Source organism: Plecotus auritus, assembly GCF_963455305.1.
Source record: "Plecotus auritus genome assembly, chromosome: 12".
Classification (NCBI taxonomy): domain Eukaryota; kingdom Metazoa; phylum Chordata; class Mammalia; order Chiroptera; family Vespertilionidae; genus Plecotus; species Plecotus auritus.
Window position 1 is genome coordinate 627,718 of NC_137778.1, and position 27,758 is coordinate 655,475.

Sequence of the window (27,758 nt, forward strand, 5' to 3'; positions counted from 1 at the left end):
GCGTTTGCCGGCTACTTTGCCGGAGGACACCACTGGTTTGACATCAGGTGGGGCACAGGCGGACCCCTGCACTGGGCAGGGCGTGGAGGGCAGTGCAGGCGCCGGCGGGCGGCCACAGATAGGGCAGCGTGGAAGCCGCCTGCAGCCGTCCTCGTTAGTATAGTGGTGAGTATCCCCGCCTGTCACGCGGGAGACCGGGGTTCGATTCCCCGACGGGGAGGTGCCGTGTACGTTTTGGTCGCTGGCTCCGCACAGCTTACCCAGCTGGTCCTCGGTCGCGAGTCCTGGGGCGCCGCGGTCCGGACTTTTTGCGAGGCTCCAGGGACCTCACGCCCAGTGTGCGCGTGGAGGGGCTGCATGCTGGCACCTAGGAACGGGGCCTGGAAAGCCCTGGGGATCCTGGGCGCTGGACGCTGGGCGCGGCTGCGTGCGAGGGCGGGACACAAGGGCTCGCAGTGCTGTGAGGCAGGAAGAGAGCGAGGGCACATGGTGGTGAGGGACCCAGGAGACTGAGCTTGGAGACAAGGGGCTGGCGCGGAGAGGGTGGGTGGCTCGGAGGCGCCGGCGAGGTTCACCCCCACCGCTCCTTGGACTCTAGGGGACAGGATTCGGTGCTCTCACCGCCGCGGTCCGGGTTCGATTCCCGGTCAGGGGAGCTTTTTCTTCTCTTCACGTCCGCGCACCCACCTTTTAGCCAACGCTGGCTTCCTTCGCCCCCTGAGTCCGGCGGTTCCTCCCTCCGTCTAGGGAGCTCGCCCCTCTCCTAAACCCGAGGGGCCAGCGCGGCAGGCCTCCCTGCCGGCACCGCGCACACAGCCCGGCCGCCCCCGCGCGCTCCGGCTCTACAGCTGCGCGGGCGTCGGTGGGACCCGCCTCGCAGGGACAGGCCGCCCTTCGGAAAGGAGTCCCGGGAGGGCAGGGCGTTGTTGGAAACCACACTTACACCTGCAAGTCGGACCGCCTGCCAGAGCCCGCGGCGCCTCGCCCGGAGGCTCCTGCCAGCTCAGCCGCCGGGCCTTTCCCGCTGCGAGCCGGTTCGGACCCACTGTTTCCATCGAGGGTGGCAACGGGGCCCCGGGGCGTCGTGTGCGCTCGGGAGGATGGGAGTGGCGCCCCGCAGGCGGAGGTGTGACGCGGCGTCCGGAGAGCTGGACTCCCGCTGCCCGACAGACGCGAGGCGCTGGGGAGACCGGCCCCGGCTCCCAGCGGCCACGCTGTGGGAGGAGGTGGAGGCGGGGCGTGACGGTGAGTCCTGGCCAACACGGTGTTCAGCTCGCATCCCCAGCGCTCTCCATCCTCTCCTAACGCGCAGGAATGTTAGGAAAGCACCTCCCCGGTCCCTCCCCGCCCGCACCCACACCTCCCACAGCGACCTGGCTCCTACCACGGTCCCCCTCCGCTCGCCCACACCATGTACGCCGAGCGGGGTCTCCGTCCCCTATCACCCGTCTTTCCTGGCCGCGCGCCCCTGGCGACCCGCGCGCGCCGCTCTCTCTCCCGCCAGCACCCCCTCCTCCCCGTCAGCGACGGAGCCTGACCTCTGTCCACGCGCTGCTTCCCCCGAGGCCCGCGCACACGCACCCCGAGGCCCGCGCACACGCACCCCGTTTGCACAGAGCCCTGTCGCCGAGGCAAAGGGTCCCCGCGTCGCACACGGGCGCTGCGGGTCACCTCAGGCGGTTCCCTTCCGGGTGGGTGAGGGTGAGGAGTGAAGGAGTTTGTGCCCGTGGGTGGCCTTCCACGAGGGGGTGAAGGGAGGGCCAACTGACTCCATAAACACGGCTGAGCGCTGGGCTGCGCACTCGGGATGTGAGAGAAGGAGGGTGTGCTGTGGGGGGTGAAAGGTGGCGGGCTGGGGAGCGGCGGCTAGCAGTGCTCCTGGGGGTGGCGAGGGCATGCTGGCGGGCGTCCCGTGCTGTGGGAGTGGTGGTCGTGCTGGGCCCAGAGAGTCGGTTTTGGGGGTGGAGCCGCCTGACAGTGTTGGAAGACTGTTGCCCTGGGCGTGATGAAGGGCATGTGGGCTGTGCATTGGGATAAGACCGTGACTTATTCTGCACCGGCTCCTGGCCATGCTGACCTTGTGACTCTCCGGGAAGGTGCTATGTCTCCATCTCCTAAGAGTGGCCACATTCCTGCTCCTGGTTGTGCCTGTAATACGATGTAATTTGGGGAATGTGATGCTGGATGGAGCCAGAGAGCTAGGAAAGGTGGTGAAAGAGGGAAAGGCGTGGTGTTCGGGTGCCAGTCACATGAGGAGCAGGAGGTGTTCTCTGTAGCCAAGGGCATGACTCAAGCGGTGTGCTTGTGAAAAGGGACAAGGGAGGTGTTGGGCACAGGAGGGGCTGAGCAGTCAAGATGTGGGGCTTGGGGTTCAGCTCCCAGGTCCAGTGGGTCCCATGTTGTAGCAAAAGGAGAGGCGTGTGGGGGTGGTGCAGGTGCAGGACAGGTGTCTTAAGGGGAAGCCTGGCTGGGAAGCTGGATGTCTCGCTTGCAGACCCAAAATGGAACAGTGGATTGCAGGGCTGGGGATTGAGTCCCCGCCTCCCGCATGGCAGGCAAGAGCCCTACCACTGAGCCACTCATGCTCTAACAGCAGCCATAGATGGCCGGCCGCCGCTCCCCCTGCTGTGGCACCTGTTCCATTTGTGCGGGAGACAGGCAGACCTGAAACAGAGATGCCAGGCAGTCAGAGGTTCTGGGGCACAGCACAGAGACAGCGGGGACGGAGGACTCAGGTGAACTTGCCAGCCCATCCTCCATTTTCTCCATCATCCAGGGCCGCTGCAACACTGTCAGTGTCTGCTTGCTTCGGCAGCACATCCTATATAATAAAGAGGTAATATGCAAATTGACTGTCACTCTGCCACAAAGATGGTGGCGCCCACAACGGAGGTGGGGGGTTTCCGTAACACAAGATGGCTGCCCCCACAGCGGAGGCCTCGTTCCCAAAACGAGCCTTACCTAGCAATCAGCAGCTACCTGAGGCTGCATCCCCCCTGCCCCCGTGGGGCTTGACAGGGGACCTCAGGTGGCACCTCCGACCCTGGCGCCAGGCTGGGAGACCTCAGGCCGCGCCCCCCACCTGGCGGGACTTGACGGGGGATCTCAGACTGCACCCCCTGCCTGGCGGGGCTTGATGGGGGAACCTCAGGCCGAGCCCCCCGCCTGGTGGGGCTTGATGGGGGTGGGGCCGGCCAGGTCTGGGTCTTGCATGATTTTGAGGCACTGTGGGTGGGCAGGGACTTGACTCTGGGTCCCACGGCGCGCCCCAGACTCTGACAGGAGGAAGATTTTCATATACATTTTACTAATTTTCTTTCATCTCTGACACTTCTATTATAGAGAAAGGGCAAATAGCAATATTAAATATTTTCTCTAATTAATCCCCTTTTAATGTGCCTGAATTTCGTGTACCAGGCCTCTAGTATACTAAAATTGGAAAGATACAGAGAAGATTAGCATGGTCCCTGCGACAAGGATGACACGCAAATTTGTGAAGCATTAAAACAAACAAACAAACAAACAATAAACTGTCAGTGTCACCAGAGGAGGCCAGGAGCCAGACCAAGCTTAGCTGGCTCCCGGATCAAAAGCCGGGCAGGTCACATATGGTGGGAGCAGCTAAGTGCCCATAGTCCCTTTAGCGACCCCCCAGGCAAGTCCTTCCAGCGTCTGGGTTTTCTGCCTATTTGTGGTGCGGGTTGGGAGTGGGCGTTGAACCGAGGGTGTAAGGTGGAGGCCCGAGTTTGCAGGGGCCCCAAGGGTGCCAGTCAGGAACCGGCTGTAAGGCGTGAAAAGGCTGCGATGGATGTAATCCGGTCGGGGGAAGCTCTTGCAAAAGTTTGGTCAGCTGTCAGGAGTGGGATTCGAACCCACGCCTCCAGGGGAGACTGCGACCTGAACGCAGCGCCTTAGACCGCTCGGCCATCCTGACAGTAGGTTTGGCCACCTCGGCGCTCACGTGGCTGACACCCAACTGTGAACCCCTGTGGCCTGCACCCCACATCTCTCCGGTCAGGCGGCTGTCGGGGTGCCCAATGGACGGCCGTTAGCGGGCCGACGGGGAGCAATGACAGCCGACTGCCTGGCTCGGCCGCCCACGGCCTCTCGCCCTTCCTGGGCCCGGGCACGGCGCGCGCCAACCGGCTGGCTTCGGGGCCTCACTCGCCCTCTTGGGCCTCCTCCCGGCGCAGCCCCCGCGTTGGAGGCCAGGGGCAGCGCGCACTCGGAGGGTTCAGTGCCACCGGTGTCGGTGTGGGGGCGGGGACAGGCTCTGATCAGTCCTGCTCTGTGGGAGGGTGCTGTTGGTTTGAAGTCCGGTTGGGGACCCACAGGGCTGCATTGGACAAGGTAAAGGGGGCGAGGGGAGGGGGTAGGAACTACTGTGCCTGTCCTGTTAGTATAGTGGTGAGTATCCCCGCCCGTCACGCGGGAGACCGGGGGAATCCCGACGGGGAGGCGTGTTCTTTTTGGTCGTTGGTACAGCCTTCTGTCCTGTAGCTTGCCGACAAGAGTCCCTCTTTTCGCTCCTTCGCCCTGCGTCGAGGCCCAGGGCCTCAACTGGTGGTGCCGGGTGTTCCCCAACAATCCCTCTCCCCACCTTTCCTCCCGCAGGCACGCAGGGGCATCCTCCCGCCACCGCAGCCTCTGTGAGCGGCCCTCCCAAAGCGGCTGGTGGAGGGGAAGCGCAGCTGGTGGGCGGAGCATGCGCGCCCGGTCAGTGCGGACTAGGTGTCGCCCAGTGGAGGTGGGTTTGGCGACCCCGGGGCTGGAGACACGACCCGGGGGCAGCGGTGTGGAATCGGAGGGACCAGGAGCAGTTGGCCAGCGAGAGCGTCCCGGAGAGGCAGTTGGATCGACAAACTAGAGCAGCTGCTTGAGGCTGGCTTGGTTGGCAGCGGCAAGTCCCTGCGCTGGTGCCAGTTAGGACTAGAGTTTCTGAAGCGCCCCTCTCCCGCAGCGTTGGTGGTATAGTGGTAAGCATAGCTGCCTTCCAAGCAGTTGACCCGGGTTCGATTCCCGGCCAACGCAGTGAGGTAGTATTTTTGCCCCATGCACCTGCGAGGGGTGTTGGACTCCGGGACCTGCGACCTGGGCCGTGTTAGCGCCAGGAGGAGGCGTGTAGTGTTTTGAAGGTGCACAGGCAGAAAGTGGGCAAGGGCACGTGTGGGTAGGGGAGAGAGGGCGGCTATACTTGGAAAAGCAAGGAAAATTGGAACTGTGGAAACTCCAGGTAGGTGGCCCAGAAGTGCTTTATACATGAGACACTTGCTCACAACATTAGCTGTTGATCCCTGGTGGTCTAGTGGTTAGGATTCGGCGCTCTCATCGCCGCGGCCCCGGTTTGATTCCCGGTCAGGGAAAGCTACACTCCTTTTAGGCAAAGCGCTCTGCCTCCCCCCCCGCTCCCAGCCCAGTTGATGCAACCCGGCTTCCTGCACGTTCGGTGTTAATGGTGGAGCAGCGGCCCAGTGTTTGAAAAGGGAACGTGGGGAATGCTGTGAGATGAGACTGGAATTATTTTCCACCTGCTTGTGCGCCATGTTGACTTGTGATCTTACAGGAGGATATGATGTCTCCATCTCCTAAGAGTGGCTACATCCCACCTCTTGGTTGTGTTGTGCCGGCTAGGTGTAATTTTGAGAGCGTAGGGTGGGAGAGAGCTAGAGCGTGATGAAAGGTAGTGAAGGGGAGTGCGCAGGTGCCAGCTATGTGCAGCGCCACTTGTGTTCCTTTGTAGTGAATGGCGTGACTCAAACGGTATTTGGTTGATGAAGAGGGACCAGGGAGGTGTCGGGCGTGGAGGCTTGGCTCTGTAGTCATGTTGCCAGAGGTATGGCGGAAGGAGTCCTCAGGTGCACACGAACAGAGCGGTGGGACCAAAAGTGAAACTAACTGCATGGGCCAGGAATCGAACCGGTTCCCCGCATGGTAGGCGAGAATTCTACCACTGAACCACCCATGCACCAGCAAGAGCAGTATCAGGGCCCTACACCAACACCTGTTTCTTTTGAGCAGGCGGCAGCCGCGGACCTAAAACCGAGGCTGCAGGCACGTCTATGACCCTTGCGCGGCGCAGAGGCAACCAAGGACCAAGAGACCAAGGCAGACTCTGCCGGCTAATGCTGCGTGCTCTCAGCGGTCCAGGGCCGCCGCGAGAGCGTTAGTGTCACCAGAGGAGGCCAGGAGCTGGACCAAGCCCAGGAGCTGGGCCCGCGCTCGGATCCCAACCCGGGCAGGTGACGTGTGGACGCCCACGGACCCTTCGGAGTCTGGGTTTTCTGCCTATTTGTGGTGCGGGTTGGGAGTGGGCGTTGAACCGAGGGTGTAAGGTGGAGGCCCGAGTTTGCAGGGGCCCCAAGGGTGCCAGTCAGGAACCGGCTGTAAGGCGTGAAAAGGCTGTGATGGATGTAATCCGGTCGGGGGAAGCTCTTGCAAAAGTTTGGTCAGCTGTCAGGAGTGGGATTCGAACCCACGCCTCCAGGGGAGACTGCGACCTGAACGCAGCGCCTTAGACCGCTCGGCCATCCTGACAGTAGGTTTGGCCACCTCGGCGCTCACGTGGCTGACACCCAACTGTGAACCCCTGTGGCCTGCACCCCACATCTCTCCGGTCAGGCGGCTGTCGGGGTGCCCAATGGACGGCCGTTAGCGGGCCGACGGGGAGCAATGACAGCCGACTGCCTGGCTCGGCCGCCCACGGCCTCTCGCCCTTCCTGGGCCCGGGCACGGCGCGCGCCAACCGGCTGGCTTCGGGGCCTCACTCGCCCTCTTGGGCCTCCTCCCGGCGCAGCCCCCGCGTTGGAGGCCAGGGGCAGCGCGCACTCGGAGGGTTCAGTGCCACCGGTGTCGGTGTGGGGGTCGGGCTCAGGGTCGCTCATCGGCTGCTTCCTTGGGGGTCGCAGGGATTCAGGGTGGAGCTTCCGCATCGGGCAGGGCGTTGAGGGCGGGAGTAGGCGTGAGCCTTACGCACAGGGCAGTCTATGAAGCCAGGCTTCGCGCCGTCCTCGTTAGTATAGTGGTGAGTATCCCCGCCTGTCACGCGGGAGACCGGGGTTCGATTCCCCGACGGGGAGGTAGTGCAGTTTTTTTGTGGTCACTGGCGCAGGTTGAAAACGTGGGCCCTTCTCGGCCCTCTGCCCTGCTTGGGGCCCAGACCACAACTGTTTCCGGTTGGGCCCCGCACCCCCCCTTCCCATCACTCCCATCCACCGCATCCTTTTCCCACCTTACAGCCGGTTCCTGACTGGCACCCTGCCCTCCACCCACTCCCAGCCAGGCCTCCCGCAGCCGCAGCTCCTGCCTACCGGCCACCATAAGTGCGGTGATGTGAGCACAGCTGTGCCGCTGGTGGTCGGCGGGGAGCCCCGTCGGTGCGGGCAGTGTCACCCGGTGGAGAAGGGCTTTGGGAACCAGGGCGCTGGAGACGCTGCGGCGAGGAACCCAGGGACCAGGAGCAGCCGGGCAGCGAGAGGCCCTGGAGGCGGCCGGGCCTGCGGAGGAGAGCGCTGAGCGAGGCCCCGTAGGCGGCGGGGCGACTCCGTGCGCTGAGCATCGGGCCCTGCTCTCGGAAAGGCTGGGACTCGGCCACGGAGCGCCTGCGGGGGGAGAGCAAGGGTAGGCGTGAGCCGTTAACCACAGGGAAGTCGGTGGCGCAGGGGTGAGCACAGCTGCCTGTATTGACCCGGCTCCATTCCCGGCCCGCAGCTGAGTGCTGGACCTGGGGCTGCACCTGGGTCGTGGGCCTCCTGCAGGGCGCGCGGCTGCGGGCGAGCGTGGGAGCAGGTGGCTGGCAGTTTCTGAGGGTGCGGCGGACGGGGAGAGGGGCGGGCACGATGGGCAGGGCGACGGGCAGCTGCACTGGGAAAGGCAGAGGCGCTGGCGGCCCCAAGGGCTCGGAGGCGCGAGAGCAGCAGGCGCAGGCCAGAGGCTCAACCCGTCGCTCCCTGGTGGTCTAGTGGTTAGGATTCGGCGCTCTCACCGCCGCGGCCCGGGTTCGATTCCCGGTCAGGGAAGTTTTCCTTCTTGGTCCTCAGCGAGCCCGCATCCCATTCACCTTTTAGCCAACGGTAGCCGTCTCCTTTTCCTGGTTCCCTGTACGTCTGGGCCCAACCTGCGGCCTTTCCCCTCCATCTGGGGAGCTCGCCTTGATCCCGGCCCTCAGCCCCCACCCGACCCCGAGGAGGGCCCGAGCTCGGAGCTGGCCGCTGCGGGACCCGGACTCTCCAGCAGCGCGGCATCCGGGACCAACCTCGCCACCGACAGCCCCCGCCTCCCCAGAGGGGGTCCCGGAGAGGAGTTCCCGGTGGAAACGGCATTTATACCTTCCCGTGGTTCACCCGGGGGCTCTGCCGGGCTTTCCCGCCGCTGAGGGTCCCGCCCGGCTGCGTAATTTTCGAGTTCATTGCTTTATGTATTTTCTTCTGGAATATTGTGATGCAATGAGCTATCTCACACGTACCTGTTCTGGTTTTGCACAAGATCGAGCTCTCTAGCTCTTCTGACAATCAGTCACGTGGGGGTCTGCCGGCGGGGCAGGAAGTGCTGGAACTAACGCTCGGTTACAACCTCCGAGATCCGTCCAGGAATGCAGGCCTTCGTGTCCCTGCGTTTTGACAAATCTTTTAGTTGGGCCTCTGGTCTCGGTTCCTGGAGTTCTTGCCCCTCACAGGGGCTTCTCTTCACAGGACCATTTATTTGAACAGAACTGGCAGTGCCCCCCTGGGGTCCCGCGCCATCCTGCTGCTGACCTCACCCTGCTCGCTGGCATCTGTCACTCTCCAGGCCGGTCCAGGTGCCTGTATGGCTAATCTATGGGGTTGAGTTTAGGTTCCAAGCGTGAGAATTCATTTCAGCAAAGTGGTCCTTTGCTGTCTTCATTCCTGTGGTGGCAAGTTCCCTCCCTGGCTGTGGCCCAGCATACAGATGTAGTTTTGGCATCTTCACCTGTGCCCGTATCCTGTTCCATGTAATGTGGACAACCCCTGATTTCCAGTGTGTTGTGTGAATGCTAACCTTTCCAAATATTTCTCTATCTCTATCTCTATCTCTATCTCTATCTCTATCTCTATCTCTATCTCTATCTCTATCTTTATCTCTATCTATATCTGGTATATCTCTATCTCTATCTGATATATCTATATCTATATCTGGTATATCTATATCTATATCTGGTATATCTATATCTATATCTATATCTGGTATATCTCTATCTCATCTATATCTATATAATCCTATATAATAAAGAGGTAATATACAAAGTGACCGTCACGCCCTCTCAAGATGGCTGGCTATGACCAGGTCGGCGGGGGGGGTTAGTGAGGGACGACCAAATGACTGGACAGCAGGCTGCATGGGGTGACCAGGCCGGTGGGGGGGCGGGCAGTTAGGGGCGACCAGGGCAGCAGGGGGGGCAGTTGGGGGCAACCAGGCAGGCAGGCAGGTGAGTGATTAGGAGACAGTGGTCCAGGATTGTGAGAGGGATGTCTGACTGCCAGTTTAGGCCTGATCGGCAGTCAGACATCCCCCAAGGGGTCCTGGATTGGAGAGGATGCAGGCTGGGCTGAGGGGAACCCCCCCCCCCCCAGTGCACAAATTTTGTGCACCGGGCCTCTAGTCTATACAATAAAAGCCTAAGCTACCCTTACGGTGGAACAACCAGAATGACTGGTCGCTTTGATGCGTACTGACCACCAGAGGGCAGACGCTCAACACAGGAGCTGCCCCCTGGTGGTCAGTGTGCTCCCACAAGGGGAGTGCTGCTTAGCCAGAAGCCCACCTCGGCTAAAGAGTAGCGAGCCTAGCTGTGAGGAGCAGCGAGCAGGCGGTAAGAGGCGAGGGGTCCCAGACATCCCCAAGGGGTCCCAGACTGTGAGAGGGCGCAAGCCGGGCTGAGGGATCCCCCCTCCCTCCAGTGCACAAATTTCACGTACTGGGCCTCTAGTATCAAAATAATCATAGTTACAGTCTGTTTCCTGGTTTCATAGATCTGTCCTCTGGAGCAGCTGGTGTCATGTTAGATATGTATGGTTCTTTACGTTTGTTGCTGGTATGCTTCTTTCTGACACATTGTGGGAAAATGGTTTGGTCCCTGGGATGTGGCTTATGGGAGTCTTAGGCTCATTGTTTCTTTACTGCCTCTGTACACCTTGATACAGTTGTGATGGGTCAAATACTCAAACTTACGTAATTCAAACCATGGTACCAGAGCAATTATAATATTGGTGTGGGTAGATTATTTCTTTGTATGACAAAGTCACATGTTTTTTTTAAATGATATTTAGAGACAGGAAGGGAGAGGGAGAGAGAGAGAGAAACATCAATGATTATATGCACTCCTATGTTCATAGCAGTGCAATTTACAATAGCTAAGACTTGGAAATAGCCTAAGTGCCCATCAGCAGACGACTGGATAAAAAAGCTGTGGTACATTTACACGATGGAATATTATGGAGCAATACAAAAGAAAGCACTCTTACCATTTGCAACAGCATGGAGGGACCTGGAGAGCATTAAACTGAGCAAGAAAAGCCAATCAGAGAAAGATAAGTATCACATGATCTCACTCATATGTGGAATCTAATGAACCAAATACACTGATGATCAAAAATAGACCCAGAGACATATAGAAGCATGAACAGACTGTTGAGCCTCAGAGGGAAGGCAGGGGAGGGTGGGTGGGAAGAGATCAACCAATGAACTTGTATGCACATATGCATCACCCATGGACACAGACAGGGGGGTGGTGAGGGCCTGGTGGTGGGATGGAAGTGGCTGGAAGAGGGTAATGGGGGAAAGGAGGACCTATGTAATACTTTCAACAATACTAGTAAAGATTAAAAGAAAGAAAAATAAACATCAATGATGAGAGAGAATCATTGATCAGCTGCCTCCTGCAGGCCCCACACTGATGGTGGAGTTTGCAATCTGGGCATGCACCGTGACAGAGAATGGAACTGTAACCTCCTGGTTCAGCCACTGAGCAACACCAGCCAGGCAAGTCACATGTTTTTTTAATGAAAAACATTCAACTGCTCAAAATCCCCATATGCAGGGTTAAATGGCAAAAATAGAACAAAAAACATTTGCAATATTTGAACAAGGGAAATCAGTTATATTCTCTATCATGTTTTCTCAGAAATCAGTAAGAAAAGGAGACCAGGACAGCTGGCAAATATGTAGCGTCCATGAGCGTATTCATAGGGGGAGTTCTGATAGACAAGCCCCGTGCTCTTCTGGCGGTAACCTGCGGGCTAACTCACATCAGCTTGCGATATTTAAGCACCTTCCTCTCTTTAACAGTGCTGGAAGCCAGTTCCAACATGTCATAATTGCAAGAGTTTCATCGAAAGGTTGATGGAACTTGGGGACTCAACAAGGGCTGAGTCACATATGTTATTGCCTGTTGGAGATGGCTGAAGGCATTTCCCCAAACCTGAAAAGGATGCATTAAATTGATTGCTTGCTGCCAGACAGCTCAGGGCATCTTTTTTTTTTTTTTTTTTTTTAATTTTATTGATTTTTTACAGAGAGGAAGGGAGAGGGATAGAGAGTTAGAAACATTGATGAGAGAGAAACATTGATTCAGCTGCCTCTTGCACACTCCCTACTGAGGATGTGCCTGCAACCAAGGTACATGCCCGTGACCGGAATCGAACTTGGGACCCTTCAGTCTGCAGGCTGATGCTCTATCAAACCAGTTAGGGCAGCTCAGGGCATCTTAATCTACATGTTATTGCCTCCTGTTGGCCAAACACCTGAACAGCCGAAGGCAATTCCCCAATCTGACAATGCTTCTGTATGAAACCCTAACCTTTGAAGTGTATATCTCCACCTTGCCTTAGGACAATTTGTGTTAATAAAAAGCAAGGGGTCCTGAGACAAGGAGAACTTGGTTTCTTCAGCCAAGCTCCTCTGCCGCCCCGATATGCCTTTCAAAATTAGGTTTCTTCTCTGGACTCTATTAATTTACACACAGCCCCTTCTCCAGGTTTCTGAACCCCCCTTGCAGATGCTGGATCAAGACCACCGGCGTTAAATGGCACCCAACATCCGGCATAACAGGAGCACTTCCATACTAAGAGCAAAAGCGAGAGGATTTTACTCCCAACACGTGGCAGTGGCTTCATAGTGTCCCTAAGATTCGAATCTAATCTGAACCCGAGAATGTGACCTTATTTGGAATAGGGTCTTTGCAGGTGTAATTAGCTAAGGACCTCAAGATAAAATCATTCTGGACTTAGGGTGGCCCCTAAATCTAATAACCAGTCTCCCTGTGAAAAGAGGGTCAGACACATAGACACATAGGGAGGCTGTGTAAGGCGGAGGTGGAGGCAGAGCCTGAAGTTACATTGCAACGAGCCAAGGGATCCAGGGCGCCACCAAAGCTGCCCTGAGGCAAGGAAGGGTTCTTCTCAGACCGCCGCCCGGAGGCCCTTCTGACTGCCCCTGACCCCATGGGCAGTGACCAAGCTGGTCTGCAGGGAGGGAGCCTGTGGAGAAGTGAGCTGATGCTTTGGTCTGAGGTCTGGCCTCTGAGACTGTGAAACAACACGTTTCTGTCATTTAAGCCCCTGAGTTGTGGCACTTTGTGAGGACAGACCTAGAGCATTGATACAGGCTGTCCCTAGAATGTGCGCATGTGCTGTGAATAACAATAAAGGCTGTTTACTAAGATACATTTCATTTCACAACCAAGCTCTCAGCTGTTCAAGTGCGGATACATTTGTGGGAACACCCTGTATGCTGAGTTAAATAAAATATATTATTAAATTAATGTTATCCTTTTTTTAATATCCCCTCTTGAAGAGGCCCTGAATCTTCCCTCTTCAATACCCTATGGACAGGTGCATGGATTTCCAAAAAATTGTGCAAACCCGTTTTAAACACAACAAGCCCGTTGTTTATCACACAGTGTGGTGGGGGCAGTGCTGTGGACCTGCAGGAACCTCCGCCATTAAGACGGCTGTGGGACAGCGCTCCCCATGCCTGAGAGGAGGGACACCTTCTCTTGCCCTCAGAGCTCCAAGGAGTTATGAGGAGAACATCATAGGCAAGAGTGACAGTGCAGCTCTAGCTGGTGTGGCTCAGTGGTTAGAGCGTCAGCCTGTGGACTAGCAAGCACATCAAATTCGCGGCTTGTGGGCCACACGTGGCCCACAGTGAATATTTTTGCGGCTCCGTCAATATAACGGTATGTAAGAAACGTTTTAATAAAAAATTCATAACTTAATTTTTACAATATTCTATTATACATAATCTATAATAATAAAAGTGTAATATGCTAATTAGACCAGACTGCCGAACGATCTTCCGGATGTCCTTCCGGATGACCTTCCGGACAAAGCCGGGGCTGCAAGGGCCAAGCCCCTTGCACGAATTTCGTCCACCGGGCCTCCTACACCGTTCGCTAATGACTGATTACTATAATCGTGTTGCATTCATTTCCCTTACACCCCTTACGCACAGGTGCACCATTTCTCTTCACTAATACTAGTGGCGAATATTTTAGCAGCAGATGGCCATGTCATTAGTCTTGGACTGACTTGTTTGGTGTGCGCAACAGGAGATATTTAGCTTTCAGAGAACAACAAAAATAGGTTTATTTGTGTTATGCTTATTAATTTGTGCAGTTATTCAGTGTCTGGTAAGTTAATGTTCAAGAAAAAATATTAATTTTTATTAAAATGTTCTTTTATGTTATCCATTACTCATTTATTTCAGCCCTTTGTACTCAGCATGTCTCTATTGAATAAACCTACATTTCTATGAAAATTGAAGCTTTTGTTTTTTTGTGGCCACATACACTTACACCTTGTTTATTTGGCCCGTGCTAGCCTTTGCGTGGGACATGCTTGGACTAAAGGGTCCCAGGCTGTGGACTCCATCCCCAGTAGGGGGCGAGCAGGAGGCAGCCGATCAATGGTTCTCATCATTGATTTCTCTCTCTCTCCCTCTCCCTTCCTCTCTGACATCAATAAAAATATATTTAAAAAAAGAGTTACAGTGCAGGTGGACAATGGCAGCAGAATCTGGGAGAGTGCATCACTTATTGGACTTTTTCTCTGAAGTATTTTTGTTTGAAGAATAGCTTATGCGATCCTGTTTTGTTTAGACAAATAAATACCTCAGTAAGATTGTAAGTCACATGCTTTTAGCTTCCCATCCCTCCCCTGAGACTCGCCCCAACTGCCACGGGCCAACGTGCTCCATCTTTGCCTCTAATGAAATACCAGCGGGCGAAGCTGGTTCTCCCTAACATGGTAATGACTGTGTCCTCACCAAGAGAAAATGCTGATTGCAAGAAAACAAAACCCACTCCAACCAGGTTAAGTAAAGACAGGCAGACTGTAAGCATGTGAGGAAGCGCAAAGACATCCAAAGGCGGGGCACCCGAGCTGCGCACTGTGGGCTGGACATGAAATTGAAAGTGGTTTTGGGAAGCTGGAACCAGAAGACACTCTGCTTTTCTCTGTACTTCTCTCCAGTGTCATCCTCTCTCTCTCCCCTCTCTACTTTCCCTCCGCTCCCCCCTCCCTCGCCCTCTTCCACATGGTCCTCACATGGTCTGATTCTGTGATTGTCCAGTTAAGCACCTGCCATCATCTAACAAAAGTCTGCACCAGATTCATCTTTGTCACTCGAACTCTGCTCCGTGGCAGTGCTGCGCCTGGGCCGCAGGCCGGTGGAGGCCTGTGCGGAGGTGGGCACCTCCAGCCCTCAGCGGTGCACAGTGCTGGAGGCAGCTGCGCACAGTATTTGCAACAGATGCCGATGGTGCCGATGGTCTCCTTACAATGTGGCTAGTGTATCTGGATGTACAACAGAAATAATGTAAAAATTATACACTTGTAATTTCATAAATGCTAGAGAAACCATCCCTTCCGGTATGGGATGATTTGCTGCTTTTATTTATTTATTTGTACTTTTTAAAATGTGGCTACTAGGAAATTGGAGTCTATGTGTGTGGCTCATATTGCATTTCTGTCGGAGAGTGTTGCTCTGGAGACGTGGTTAGCAGTGAATCAATCCTACCAGGAAGCTGTTTCTCCCCCACGCCCTCAGCCTGGTGATGCCTGGGACCCACACCCTGGTTAACATGGAAGCCCGTCTCTAATTAGCAAATGGCAGCAGGCATCGCCTTTGGTATTCATCTAAACATTCTCTCCGTTGTCTCCAGCTCTCAGACTCTCAAACCCTCTTTATGGTCTATTTGGAAGAATCCTCTGACTTTGACACTTGATACTCTTTCCTGAACATAATTTTAAATTTGTCCTTGAAATCCATAAACCTCCAGCCATAGGTATTTTTTGCTGCCATTCATCCTGACCCCACAGGAACCATACCTGCTTGATTTTGCTACGAGGGGAGGAGCAATAAAAAGATGCTATGTTATGAAATCAGTCAATCAATGAGCACACCAACATTGTTCTGTGAGGTACAGAGAGCCTCTGAGTACCGATTATTTTGATGGCTTTCTAGGTAAATACCACCATGACTGTACGCCCTGGTGTCAAGCGCCAGGGCCTGCACTGTTGTTCCGTTTGTGAACTGGTGCAGGTGCCGTCATGTGCTTCACGTGATGTCGGGCCTGGACGCTCTTCCTCACCCATTGGCCATGAGAGAAAATACACCCCTGAGCTTGGGGAAGTAGTCCCTACAACGTGTCATTTTCGAGACGGTTGCACCGAGCCTTCTTTCTGACCATTACTAGACAGAAGGGTCAGTAATGGCGGCCGCTCAGTGGGCCTCAGGCCAATAAGTCTGATGCTCAGGGAATGTGATCGGTCTTGTCTTCCTGTGCCCACTCCACACTTCAGGAAGTACGTTTCACGTCTTTAGACTCTCTGGCCTAGAGAGACCCCCAGTCTGATGACCTTACTTGTGAATTGTGGAAAGACAGACAACATGATAGATGGACAGATAGATAGATCCCCATGGTTACCTGTAGGTGCTGAGTGGGAAGTGCAGGTGAAAGAGTGGAGGCAGTGAAGACCCCGACCCAGGACTTAAGAGGGGTGTGTCCTGGGGCAACTTCAGCCCTGGTCTGGGCCATGGCTTCCTCATTTATACAAATGAAGGCCTTGGACTTGAGCATTCTATGCCTATGGTTCTATGAGTGAATCTTCTGCCCTTAAATTCTAGTATAAGTAGCTTGAATCCGCTGTTACCAGATGTCACACTTTGCCTTTTTTTTTCTTTGTTACAAAGCAGAAATCCACCATACAGTTTCCCATAAATTCAAATTTTGAAATGATTTGGACACGGACACTTCTGTCCTCTACCTCCTGAGTGAATGGGGGTGTCTGGCCATTATTCAGGTGGTGCTAACCTAAAGCACCAAGGTCCAGCGACAGCGGTAACAGTTCACGGTGGTAAGTGATGAGCACAATTAGCATTCAGGTCACGCTCCTGAGACAGGGCTAAGGGGCAGCAGAGAGAAAGCTGGTGCAGAAAGCCTCAGGGAGCTACGGAGCCCAGGTGTGATGTGAAAGTGACCAGATTACGACCAAACAAGGAAACTTCACGCCCAAACCTCTGCCTGCGAAGAAGCCTGGCGCGGAGCGGAGCATCCAGGCCGCCAAGGTCTGGGATGATCTGACTGAGAGAGAAACAGGTGAGATCACCAAGTTCCCATCACGTGGAGGAGAGTCACCTTCCAGAAAAAGTCAAAGGTTAAAAACCCTCGGGAACACTCACAAAAATAAAACCTCTTCTAATTGAATTTTACTAGACAGTGTCCATTTTACAGGCGAAAAAACTGAACTTTGAGAGCTAAGGGCCATCGGAGACATTTTAAAGACAGTCAGCAGAGCGTGTCCGTGCACCTGGCGGTGCGTGTCCGTGCACCTGGCGGTGCGTGTCCGTGCACCTGGCGGTGCGTGTCCGTGCACCTGGCGGTGCGTGTCCGTGCACCTGGCGGAGCAGCAGCCCTCCAGAGCTCCCGCTTGGGAAACTGAAACTGTCCCCTTGCACGAAGCAGCTCCCTCTCCCCCGGCCCCCGGTAATCACCATCTGCTTCCTGCTTCCTGAGTTTAACCACTTTAGATTCTTCACAGACGAGGTGCTTGTTGTGACTGCTTATTTCACGTGGCATAGTGTCTTCAAGGTTCGTCCGTGTCGTAGCCATGGCAGGAGCTCCTTTTTTAAGGCTGAATAATATTCCATTCCTTGGATTACAGGCCACTTTGTTTATTCACTCACCGGTCAGTAACATCTGGGCTAGCTGCTGGGAAGAATGCTGCAATAAACACGCGTGTGCAGATACCTGAGATCCTGCTTTGAATTCTTTTGGGTAAATAACCAGAAGTAGGATTGCTGGATCATGTGGTAAGTTCTATTTTTAATTTTTTTGAAGAGTCTCCATACTGATTTCTGTAACAGCTGCACCATTTTACATTCCCACCAACAGTGCACAGGATTCCAATACCTGCACATCTTCACCAATACGCGTTATTTCCTGTTTTGTGGCCATTCTGCTGAGTGTGAGGTGATGATAGCTTGTGGTTTTGATTTGCATTTCTCACCAGTTAGTGATAGTGAACGCCTTTTTCATGTGTTTGTTGGCTATTTATATGCCTTCTTTAGATAAATGTTTATTCAAATCTTTTACCCATTTTATAAATCAGGTTACTTGTTTTTGTTGAGTTGTAGAAATTCTTTTTTTTTAAAAAAATAAATCTTTATTGTTCAGATTATTACAGGTGTTCCTCTTTTTTTCCCCATAGCTCCCCTCCACCTGATTCCCCACCCCACCCCATGCCCTTACCCCCCGCCACTGTCTTCATCCATAGGTGTAAGATTTTTGTCCATTCTCTTCCCCACCCCTCACACCCCCTTCTCCCTAAGAATTGTCAGTCCACTCCCTTTCTATGTCCCTGATTCTATTATATTCACCAGTCCATTCTGTTCTTCAGATTTTTTATTCACTTGATTTTTAGATTCACTTGTTGGTAGGTATGTATTTGATGTCATTTTGTTGTTCATAATTTTTATCTTTACCTTTTTCTTCTTCTTCCTCTTCTTAAAGAACACCCTTCAGCATTTCATGTAATCCTGGTTTGGTGGTGATGAACTCCTTTAGCTTTTTCTTGTCTGTGAAGCTCTTTATCTGACCTTCAACTCTGAATGATAGCTTTGCTGGGTAGAGTAATCTTGATTGTAGGTTCTTGCTGTTCATCACTTTGAATATTTCTTGCCACTCCCTTCTGGCCTGCATAGTTTCTGCCGAGAAATCAGCTGACAGTCGTATGGGTGCTCCCTTGTAGGTAACTAACCGTTTTTCTCTTGCTGCTTTCAAGATTCTCTCTTTGTCTTTTGCCCTTGGCATTTTAATTATGATGTGTCTTGGTGTGGTCCTCTTTGGATTCCTCTTGTATGGGGTTCTGTGTGCTTCCTGAACTTGTAAGTCTATTTCTTTCACCAGGTAGGGAAAGTTTTCTGTCATTATTTCTTCTAATAGGTTTTCAATATTTTGCTCTTTCTCTTCTTCTGGCACCCCAAAAATTCGGATGTTGGTACACTTAAAGTTGTCCCAGAGGCTCCTTACACTATCTTCATATTTTTGGATTTTTTCTTTTTGTTTTTCTGGTTGGGTGTTTTTTGTTTCCTCATATTTCAGATCTTTGATTTGATTCTTGGGGTATGTTGATCTACAGTTGAGTTTCTGTATATTCTTTATTTCAGACAGTGTATGCTTAATTTCTGACTGGTCCTTTTCCATTTTTTTGGCATTCTCATTAAGGTCCTTGAAGGTCTCACTAAGCTCCTCGGAGGTCTCATCAAGTTTCTCGGCAGTTTTTAGAAGATTCTTGAGTAACCTTATAAATGTGGTTCTGAACTCTATGTCGTCCATTAGTTTGCTTTCCTCCATTTCTCTCATTCGTGACATCTTTCTTTGTCTCCAAATTTTGTTGCTTCCCTATGTTGATGGAGTGGCTTTGTGTGGTAGGTGACCTATAGGGGCCAGTAGCTCAGACTCCTCAATCACCTGAGGTGGACGCCTTTGGTACACCCCTTTGTGGGCTGAGTGCAAAGTCTTGGTGTAGTTAAGCCTTGATTGCTATTGGTACACTGGGAGGAATTGACCTCCAGGCCAAATGGCTGTGAGGACCCGCTGTGTCTATAATGGAAGAACTGCTGCGCTGGAGACACGCTTATGGTGCAGGACTTGTTTCAGTGGGGCTTTGGTGCTCACTGAGTCTGCCTCTTGAATGTGTCACTTATGGATGTGAGGAGTTGAAATCTGGTGTCTCACACTGACCACTAGGTACACTGGCTTCTGGATCTCCAATGGGGTGCAGGTCAGCTACTGTCTGAGGCCACCCAGCAGGAGCTACAGCAAGAACTACAGTTTTCTCCTCTTTGCTTGGGGTTTGGAGGTTTTGGAGCTGTCTGATAGGGCAGGCCATTCATATGCTAAAGCCGCTGCTTGGAGCTTGGGTGTGTTCGTAGATTGTGCAGGGCGGGGTCTCAGGGCGTCACTAGGCTAGGGCATGGCAAACAGCGATGGCTGCCAGTAAGCCGGCTCTGTGGCTCTGCGTCTCCCTCACTTTCCGACCCCACGGCAGACAGTCCAGCTTCTCCCCGTAGGAGTTTGGGTGCCCCGCGTCTCCCCAGAAACGAGTTCGGAGTAATCGGGAGCTTACCTCCCTTCGGGTTGAAAACAGCAGCGCTTTCAGTCACCCGTCGCCAGCCCGATTCGCGTGTCTCTGTACCTCAGCTTTTCAGCGCTTGTGCACCCCTCAATGCTGTTTGCTCTTTCCTTCTAGTTGTAGAACTGCCACTCAGCCAGCTTTCCCATGGTTCTGGGTGATAGACGTTCTGTCTTTTAGTTGTAGTTTTGAAATTGTTGTGCGAGGCAGCAGTTTAGGTGCTTACCTATGCCGCCATCTTGGTTTCTCCTAGAAATTCTTTTCTTTTTTTTTTTTTTTAATATATTTTATTGATATTTTACAGAGAGGAAGGGAGAGGGATAGAGAGCTAGAAACATCGATGAGAGAGAAACATCGATCAGCTGCCTCCTGCACACCCCGTACTGGGGATGTGCCCGCAACCCAGGTACATGCCCTTGACCGGAATCGAACCCGGGACCCTTCAGTCCGCAGGCCGACGCTCTATCCACTGAGCCAAACCGGTTTTGGCTCTCCTAGAAATTCTTTATATATTATGGATATTAAACTCACCAGACAATGGTTTTCTCTCATTTGCACTCTGTTGACTGATACAGTTTTTGTATTTTTAAATATATTTTTATGGATTAAAGAGAGGAAGGGAGAGGGAGAGAGAGAGAGAGAAACATTAATGATGAGAGAGAATCATTGATTGGCTGCCTTCTGCATGCCCCCTATTGGGGGTCAAGCCAACAACCCAGGCATGTGCCCTTGACTGGAATTGAAACCTGGGACCCTTCAATCCAGAGGCCCACACTCTATCCACTGAGCCAAACCGGCTAGGGCTAATACATAGTTTTAAGTTTGATGTAGTTCCATTTGTCTATTTTTGCCCCCATAATCTGACTTTTAATGGTTATTTCATGTTCTACTGACTTACACTATCCAGCCACCTGCACAGGATATATAGCCCTTAAAATTTTTGTACGGCTCTCTTAACAAAATTATTTTTAAAAATATTTCATATGTTTTTATCGATTTCAAAGGAGTAGGAGAGAGAGATAGAAACATCAATGATGAGAGAGAAGCCTCCTGTACATCCATCGAGCCTGCGACCGGCCTGTGCCCTCCTGGCTCATGGGTCTGCGCTCAACCACTGAGCCATGCCATCTGGGCACAAAATTATTTCTTAAACTTGAAAACTTTCTCTGTCTTTGGAGGGTTGGGGGAGCCGGGGTTTGCAGTGCAGATGAAGGAGGGACAGTGGTGTCTTAGAGACTGTCGGGTTGAGTGTTACCCACAGACAACTACTCCCTTCGCTTGTGGGTGTTTAGCACACACCCTCATTGGTTGCAGATATAAACGGGCTTCTCTGCGGAGAAGCGGCACAGCGGCGTCTGGGAGGCCCCGACCTTGACCCACAGGGCCCGCCCCCAGCGCTGCTTCCTGGTGCCCCGCTGGCTCACCTGGGCCGTAACCACCAGGAGTCCCGCAGTGCAGAACAAGCTGCATGGGGAAGGGTTCATCTCAAAGCAGACTGCCCGGTCATTTGATCGTGCTGCTGATTCGTTAGCAGAAATGGCGTCTGGTGACTGTTGGAAGGTCTGTGAGAGGGTGACCAGCTTCCTTCCTCTTTCCTTGCTTCATCTCCTGAACCCTGCTGGACTCAGGCCCAGTTCTGCATGGACTTTGAAGACCAAAATGCTTCAGGATGTACATCCCCGTCGCCTGCGGCTGCTTCAACCACGGACAGTTTTAGTTTTGCTGCTGCTGGGTGAGTGAGGGCCACGCTGGGGTAGGGTGGTTTCCACCAGGGACCTGCATAGTGAGGAGCAGGCTGGGCCCTTGGAGCTGGGGACTGATGGACAGCAGCGAGAGAAGCCTGACTCTTACCCATCAGCCGGTCCCTAAGCCACAATTCAGAGGTCCGTCCACAGTCCCTGCACCAGACATTCACGGGAACTTTGTGGGGGGACAGGGATGAGACTGGGGCGTGAGCAGTGAGCATCTTGCACATCAAGGGAAGCAGGCTCTTGTGGGTCCTCCGGGAGAGGGCGTGCGGGCTCCCCCTCCCCCGCCCCCACACACAGCTGCATCTGCTCCCTGGGCTTCCCCTGCGCCCGCTGACCCGCTGACCCGCCCTCTTCTCGTTCACAGCTTCTGCAGACAGGGGAGCTGGTGAGTCTGCTGAATGCCGCCTGGTATTTATGGTGCTATTGCCTGCCCACCAAGAGCGGGGCGTGGGCAGGTCCCCCTCTTTAGAGGGGCCTGGGGTTTGATTCTTGGTAAGACTGCTGCTGGATCCGCAAAGACACAAAGGGATGCGGCTGCCGGAAGCACATGGGGCTGTAGTTGGGTCTACAGTGGATCTGGCCCGAGGGCCCCTGGGAGCTCCTGAGGAATCCACGGGCCTCCAAGGTCACTTATCCCCAGCCCTGTCTGCTCTCTGCCGCCAGGTCTCCCCAAGGCCGTGGTGAGCCTCCAGCCCCCCTGGCTCCAGGTGTTTCCCGAGGACAACGTGACTCTGAGCTGCCAGGGGGCCCACAGCCCTGGGGACAACTTCACCCAGTGGTTCCACAATGGGACCGCCATCCCCACCCAGGCCCAGCCCAGCTACAGCTTCAAGGCCAGCAGCAACCGCAGCGGGGACTACAGGTGCCAGACGGGCCAGACCAGCCTCAGCGACCCTGTGCACCTGGACGTGACTTCCGGTCAGTGGAGGAGCTGGGAGGCCTGGGAGGCGGGCCTGAGAGCTGCTGGCCCGGCAGAGGGTTCGGGAAAGGGGTGGCCGTTTTCTGGGAAGTGTGGCCCGAGCTGTTGGAGGTGGTTTCTGCCCAGTCATTTCCCCTCGCACCCCCGCCTCTTTGCTTCTATGTGGGTTCCTCGGAATATGTGAGGTTGCTTGGCCTCAGTCCTGATTGAGCAAGAAGGTGACAAGGCCACAAACAGGCCACCGGGGGTGAGAGCAGCAGAAGGAAATATGTGTTCCAGACAGCCTTCCTGCCCTCATGGCAGTGTGGTCAGCACAGTGGCTGGAGACCCACAGGAGGCAAAGGCCGCGGGGGGGCATGCCGGGCATGGGTGAGGAGGGTTAGGATCAGCAGAGGAGGAACTCACAAGGCCAAAGGGGTAAAGAATGATGAATTTATTAGGTCATCTGGACACTGGAAGGGCTGAGCCCCAAAATGGCGCCAGCCCCCAAAGACGGGGAGTCAGGTTTTTAAGGACTCTAGGCAGGCTTTTTCTGGGCGGAGAACTCTCTGTGCAGGTGTGGATTCCGGGAAAGTCTGGAGGGGAGAGAGAATGGTCTCAGCCAGTGGAATGTGGTCTAAGCAAGTGGCATGTCCATTGTGAAGTGGCCTGAAGGTCAGTTCCCAGGGGAGGGGGCACCGATTCAATTTTTTGTCAGACCTACCTAGGAGGCCTTCCTGCCCAGGGCAGGAGGCCAGGGGGTCATGGGATCTGATCTGGAAGATGAGGGCAGAAGTGGGGGGGAGGCTTGGAGTTTGGTGCAATGACATCATCTTTTATTCCTGAAGAGATGAAGTCATTAGATGCTTTAAATTGATCTGACTTAGGTTTACATATACATGTCTGAGTGTTCAGTCTAATAGATTCTGTGGATAAATCCTCCTACACACGAAGCACGCCCACCCAGTGTGTGAAATGGGAGCACATTTATACTGAAGTTGACTTTGATTTGGGGCGTATACCCTGCAGATGGCTGCACGGAGGCAGGCAGTGCTCAGTCCTGCGTGAGGGGCTGGGGGCTGTCTTTTGGATCCTGTTTCCCGAGAGCCCCGTTTCTGCTGATGGAGCCCCGGTGAATGGGCCGTCAGTGCTGACCAGCACTCCCAGCCTGGGCGACTGGCCTGGGAGTTGTTTTGAGCTGAAGGTGATTGAGACCCAGCAGGTTCCTGAGGAACCCTTACCGCTCCCTGAAAGAAATGCCGAGCTATCACCAGCAAGAACTATGTATGCCTATTTAGAGGGCAGGGCAAACTACTAACTACTGAACATCTTCTCTTCGTATGTCCTGCCCTGACCTTCCTCCTCTCCGAAGCCCCCGGTGCCTTACCTCACCCTTAGCTCAGAAGGTCATACATCCCTCATCATCCTTCCTGTCTCTCATGTCTGTGTTCCTGTACATGCTAGTACGTATGCACTTAAGCGTGCTCATTGTTCCTGGTTACTCTGTGTCGTGCCTATTTAATTATTAACCAAACAAGAACCTACCAGGTTCTCTTCCTCCCCCGACTCAGCCTCAAAGCCTGCCAGTGACGTCACAGCTCCCTGTCTGCTCTCTGCCCCACAGCTGCCCCACAGCTGGTTGTGCTTCCGACTTTTCCTACAAAAATGTAAAACTTGAGATTTTAAAAGCCTTCGCTCTGAAGGATTGTTAGAGGGAAGCCACCTGGTCCCTCCCTTCACTGCGCAAAGAAACGCAGCCACGGACCTCAGAGCCCGAGCTCCTGGGAAAAGCCAAGATCGGAACCCTGACTCCAGATTTGTTTCCGCTGTCTCACCAGCTACACCTGTCCTTCAGAGTCAGCACATGGTTGTGTGTCCTTCAGAGTCAGCACATGGTTGTGTGTCCTTCAGAGTCAGCACATGGTTGTCTGTCCTTCAGAGTCAGCACATGGTTGTCTTAAACAAGCGATCATTTAAATGAGGTGCAATAAACTCTGGTTTGTACTTTTATAGTAACTAGAGCGATGGGACTTCTCTGGTGTCTTTGGAACATCCTTTACGGACTTGTCCTCCACAGCACTGGCTTCCGGACTCTGGTTCCTCTGCCGTCAGTGGAGGGAGGGCGGTCCGAACGATGTTCGCAGTCAGGGTGGGAAAGCGAGTTTACATGTAAAGCCTGTGTTACTGCTGCTCTTGTTCAGTCACAATGAACCTGAACTCAAGCGCACACCTGCTCACTGCTTTTGCGGATGGAAGGTGGGTGAGGCCTCCCCACTGGTCACTTCTTCACTTCCCAAAACGTGTTCAGAAGTTTCCTTCCATCGGGAGCCCCAGACCACAACGCTGTGCCCCAGACAGCAGGCCCAGGTCCTGCTCTGTCCCCTCCGGGGTGCGGGGGGCACTCCTCCACTCCCCTCCGGGGCAGCTTCTAACTCCTGGCGCCGCCTGAGGGGGCTCCTACTCCTTATATTTGAGACTCTGCAAGACTTCCTTCCTTCAGGCCGCAGACTCACAGGTAAGGGAATGCGCACACCTGCCAGGAGGCATCTCCCATTGCTGGGCCCCACATCCTCCCGCTCCTGGGAGGAAGGCAGCCCCCCATGAGCTGCAGGGCCAGCATCCAGCCTCAGACCCTTTCCTTCCCTTTGTGTCTTTCAGCCTGGCTGCTGCTCCAGACGCCCCGCCTGCTGGTCCCGCAGGGGGACCCCATCGTGCTGCGGTGCCACAGCTGGAAGAACTGGCGCCTGTACAAGATCACATTCTTCCAGGATGGGAAACCCAAGTGGTTTTCATATACGAATTCCAGCTTCTCCATCCCACATGCAAACGCCAGCCACAGTGGCGCGTACCACTGCTCAGGGTTCCTAGGGCAGACGCTGCACGCATCGCAGCCGCTGAGCATCACTGTCCCAGGTGGGAGCTGCAGGCATTGGAAGGGGGAGGGCAGGGTCCCCTCAGCACCGGCGCTCCCCTGAGTGGGCATCAACGGGACCTCCCGTCCCAGCTGCACCTGATGGCTGGTGGACATGAAGCGCTGGTCCAGCTCCCTCCTAAGGGACTAAAGAAACGGTGCCACTCACTCGGAGTTTTAGCTCTCGGGATAAAAGCCACCTTTTCACCCTCTCACCCATCTAGCAGACACACCACCTTCCCTCTTTCCCACCTCCTTCAGACCACGTGGTCACATGTCCCTCTGTCCGCAGGCTCTGAGGCCGCCTTGTGTCTCCCTAAGACCCTCTCAGCTTGGGCTCCAATCTGAGCTCAGGGCAGCCATGCGGCAAGGCAGTCTCTTACGTACAAAGCTCCGGCCGCTTCTGACCTGGAGAAACTGTGCGCCGTGACCTCAGCGTGTGTCCGCCAGGGACACTCCAGGCCATTTCGGCCAGATGAGTGCGAGGCAGTGACGCTGCCCAGCCCTGGGCGCAGGAGGAGGCGAGGGACATGCTGACGACGGGGTCTGCGGGTTCCCTAGTTCACTTCTCCCCAAGCCGGTGCCCCAGTCACGTTTTATATTCATGACGCACATTAAAGTCTCGAGAAGCCTTGTTGTAAAGAAAACTTTTAAACTAAATTTCATAAGGCATTTGCAAAACCTGCATGACCACAAAAACCTTTTCCTCTATGACTTTGTGGGGGAGGAAAAATGTCCTCTACTCTTTAAGCTTCTCTCATCTGGTCTAGTAATTAAAATGACATGAGCTAGATTAACAAGAAAATGAGCAAATTTAATCACACACATACGTATGGGGACCCACAGACATGAGGAATCAGAGACAGAAAGGGATACTGAGGGACATAGACATTGTGAGCTAAGGATGAGATGGGCACGGTGGGCGGGGACTTGGGCATGGAGGAAGGTCATTGCAGCATGATAAGAAGAGCAGATGTTCAGCACTGAACTAACTCCCTGCCCTCTACATAGGTCATAAAAAGTTATTTCTGGCCCTAGCTGGTTTGGCTCAGTGGATAGAGCTTCGGCCTGCAGACCCTTTGGTCCCGGGTTCAGTTCTGGTCCAGGGCATGGACCTCGGTTGCAGGCTCCTCCCGGCCCGGGCCCTGGTCGAGGCTCATGCAGGAGGCAGTCCATCCATGTTCCTCTCACATCGATGTTTCTCTGTCTCGTCCTCTCTCTTCCACTTTCTCTAAAATCAATGGAAACATTTCTCACGAGCCCACAGGGTCTCGATTGCCTTCAGCTCAAAACGTCCACATGCCAAAGAGGCACCGCGTGGGGAGCCCTGTCAGCTCCTGGCAGTGTCCCTCCAGGCCGGCTCGGCGCACCCTGGCAGGTGCCGACGGAGCTGTGCTTGGGAGGCGAGGAGACTCGGACCTGCTGCTCCTGACAGGCCTCGGCCCCTGGCCTGGAGGACTCCACAGCGGGAGGGCGCCCTGGGGACCTGGCTGTGGGTTCTGACCGTGGCCTTTAACAACTGTCGTTTCTCCATCCCGCAGCCATTTCACCCGTCCTTCCTCCGTGGCCCCAAATCGCGTTCTGCCTGGTGATGGGGTTCCTGTTTGCAGTGGACACAGGCCTCTATTTCTCCGTGCAGAGAGAACTTGGAAGCTCACTGAGGGACGGGAGGAATGACAAAGTCACATGGACCAAGAGCCCTGAGGACAAGTAACCCTCATCTCACCTGTAGGAGCTACAGTCTCTGCAGGCCAGACCTCTGCCCTCCCCGCCTCCTGCTGGGCGAGCTGGAGCTGCGTGGGGCCTGGGGGCAGGAAGGGCCCAACCACCCCAGGCTCGCCCTCACGGACTTCCTGCTGGTCAAGAGGACTGACCTGTGTCTCCACAGGCGCGCGCGCGCGCGCACACACACACACACACACACACACACACACAACACACACGCTCACTAAGTCCTGTTTCCACTTTCAAATCAGCCCAGCACCTGACCACGGCTCCGTCCTCTAGGCCTGCTGGCCCTGCACGCCACCCCCTCCCGCACTGTCTGTTCTCGCCAGAGCCACCTTTCAATGTGCCTCCCGGCGTGTCTTTGCTCCAAGCCACGCCATAGCGTCCCCTTGCACTTAAGAGTGAAAGCTAAGGCCTTTGCTGCTCTCAGGCCTCACTGCCTCCACCTCACTGCTCCTGTTCCTTCCTTCCTTCAACACACTGATCATACTTCTGCCCAGGGTTCATGCTATTCCCTGTTTCTGGAATGTTCTTTCTTACAGATGTGTCATCATACTTCATCCTGGTCTTTACCCAAATGTCACCTTATCAGTGAGGTCTCTTTGATCATTCGATGTAATTCCACTCCCCCACCATCTCCTGACCCCCCGTCTGCTGTGCTTCTCCTCCTTGTACTTGTTACCACGCTCACCTGCAGGTGGTTTACTGCGCAGCCTCCTGCCCTCGGAACGGAGCCCCAGGAGAGCAGGGCCCTTGTTCACTGCTGTACACCCACAGCCCAGCGCAGGGTCCGGCACGTGATAAAGAACTCAATCAGT

The 27,758-nt window shown here is 54.3% G+C and overlaps 1 protein-coding gene across 3 annotated transcripts; it reads left to right on the top strand.

Moving 5' to 3' along the window:
* Positions 1-87: 87 nt before the first annotated feature.
* Positions 88-27,758, top strand: LOC308237598 (low affinity immunoglobulin gamma Fc region receptor III-like). Of its 3 annotated transcripts, none has more exons than XM_080648396.1 (6): positions 88-165; positions 21,281-21,384; positions 21,768-21,788; positions 22,067-22,321; positions 24,960-25,214; positions 26,754-27,758. In XM_080648396.1, the coding sequence occupies exons 2-6, from the start codon at positions 21,312-21,314 to the stop codon at positions 26,924-26,926; spliced, it is 777 nt and encodes a 258-aa protein (XP_080504522.1). In that variant the 5' UTR covers positions 88-165; positions 21,281-21,311; the 3' UTR covers positions 26,927-27,758. The 3 variants fall into 3 exon arrangements, with proteins under 3 accessions (XP_080504522.1, XP_080504521.1, XP_080504520.1); XM_080648395.1 differs by lacking the exon at positions 88-165 and adding an exon at positions 7,329-7,617; XM_080648394.1 differs by lacking the exon at positions 88-165 and adding an exon at positions 17,181-17,328.

What these genes read in the sequence shown, in the direction of transcription:
- LOC308237598 (XM_080648394.1), top strand. An exon ending in TTCTGCAGACAGGGGAGCTG is followed by an intron (nt 21,789 to 22,066) that starts GTGAGTCTGCTG and finishes CTCTGCCGCCAG; the next exon opens with GTCTCCCCAAGGCCGTGGTG. An exon ending in GCTGAGCATCACTGTCCCAG is followed by an intron (nt 25,215 to 26,753) that starts GTGGGAGCTGCA and finishes TCCATCCCGCAG; the next exon opens with CCATTTCACCCGTCCTTCCT.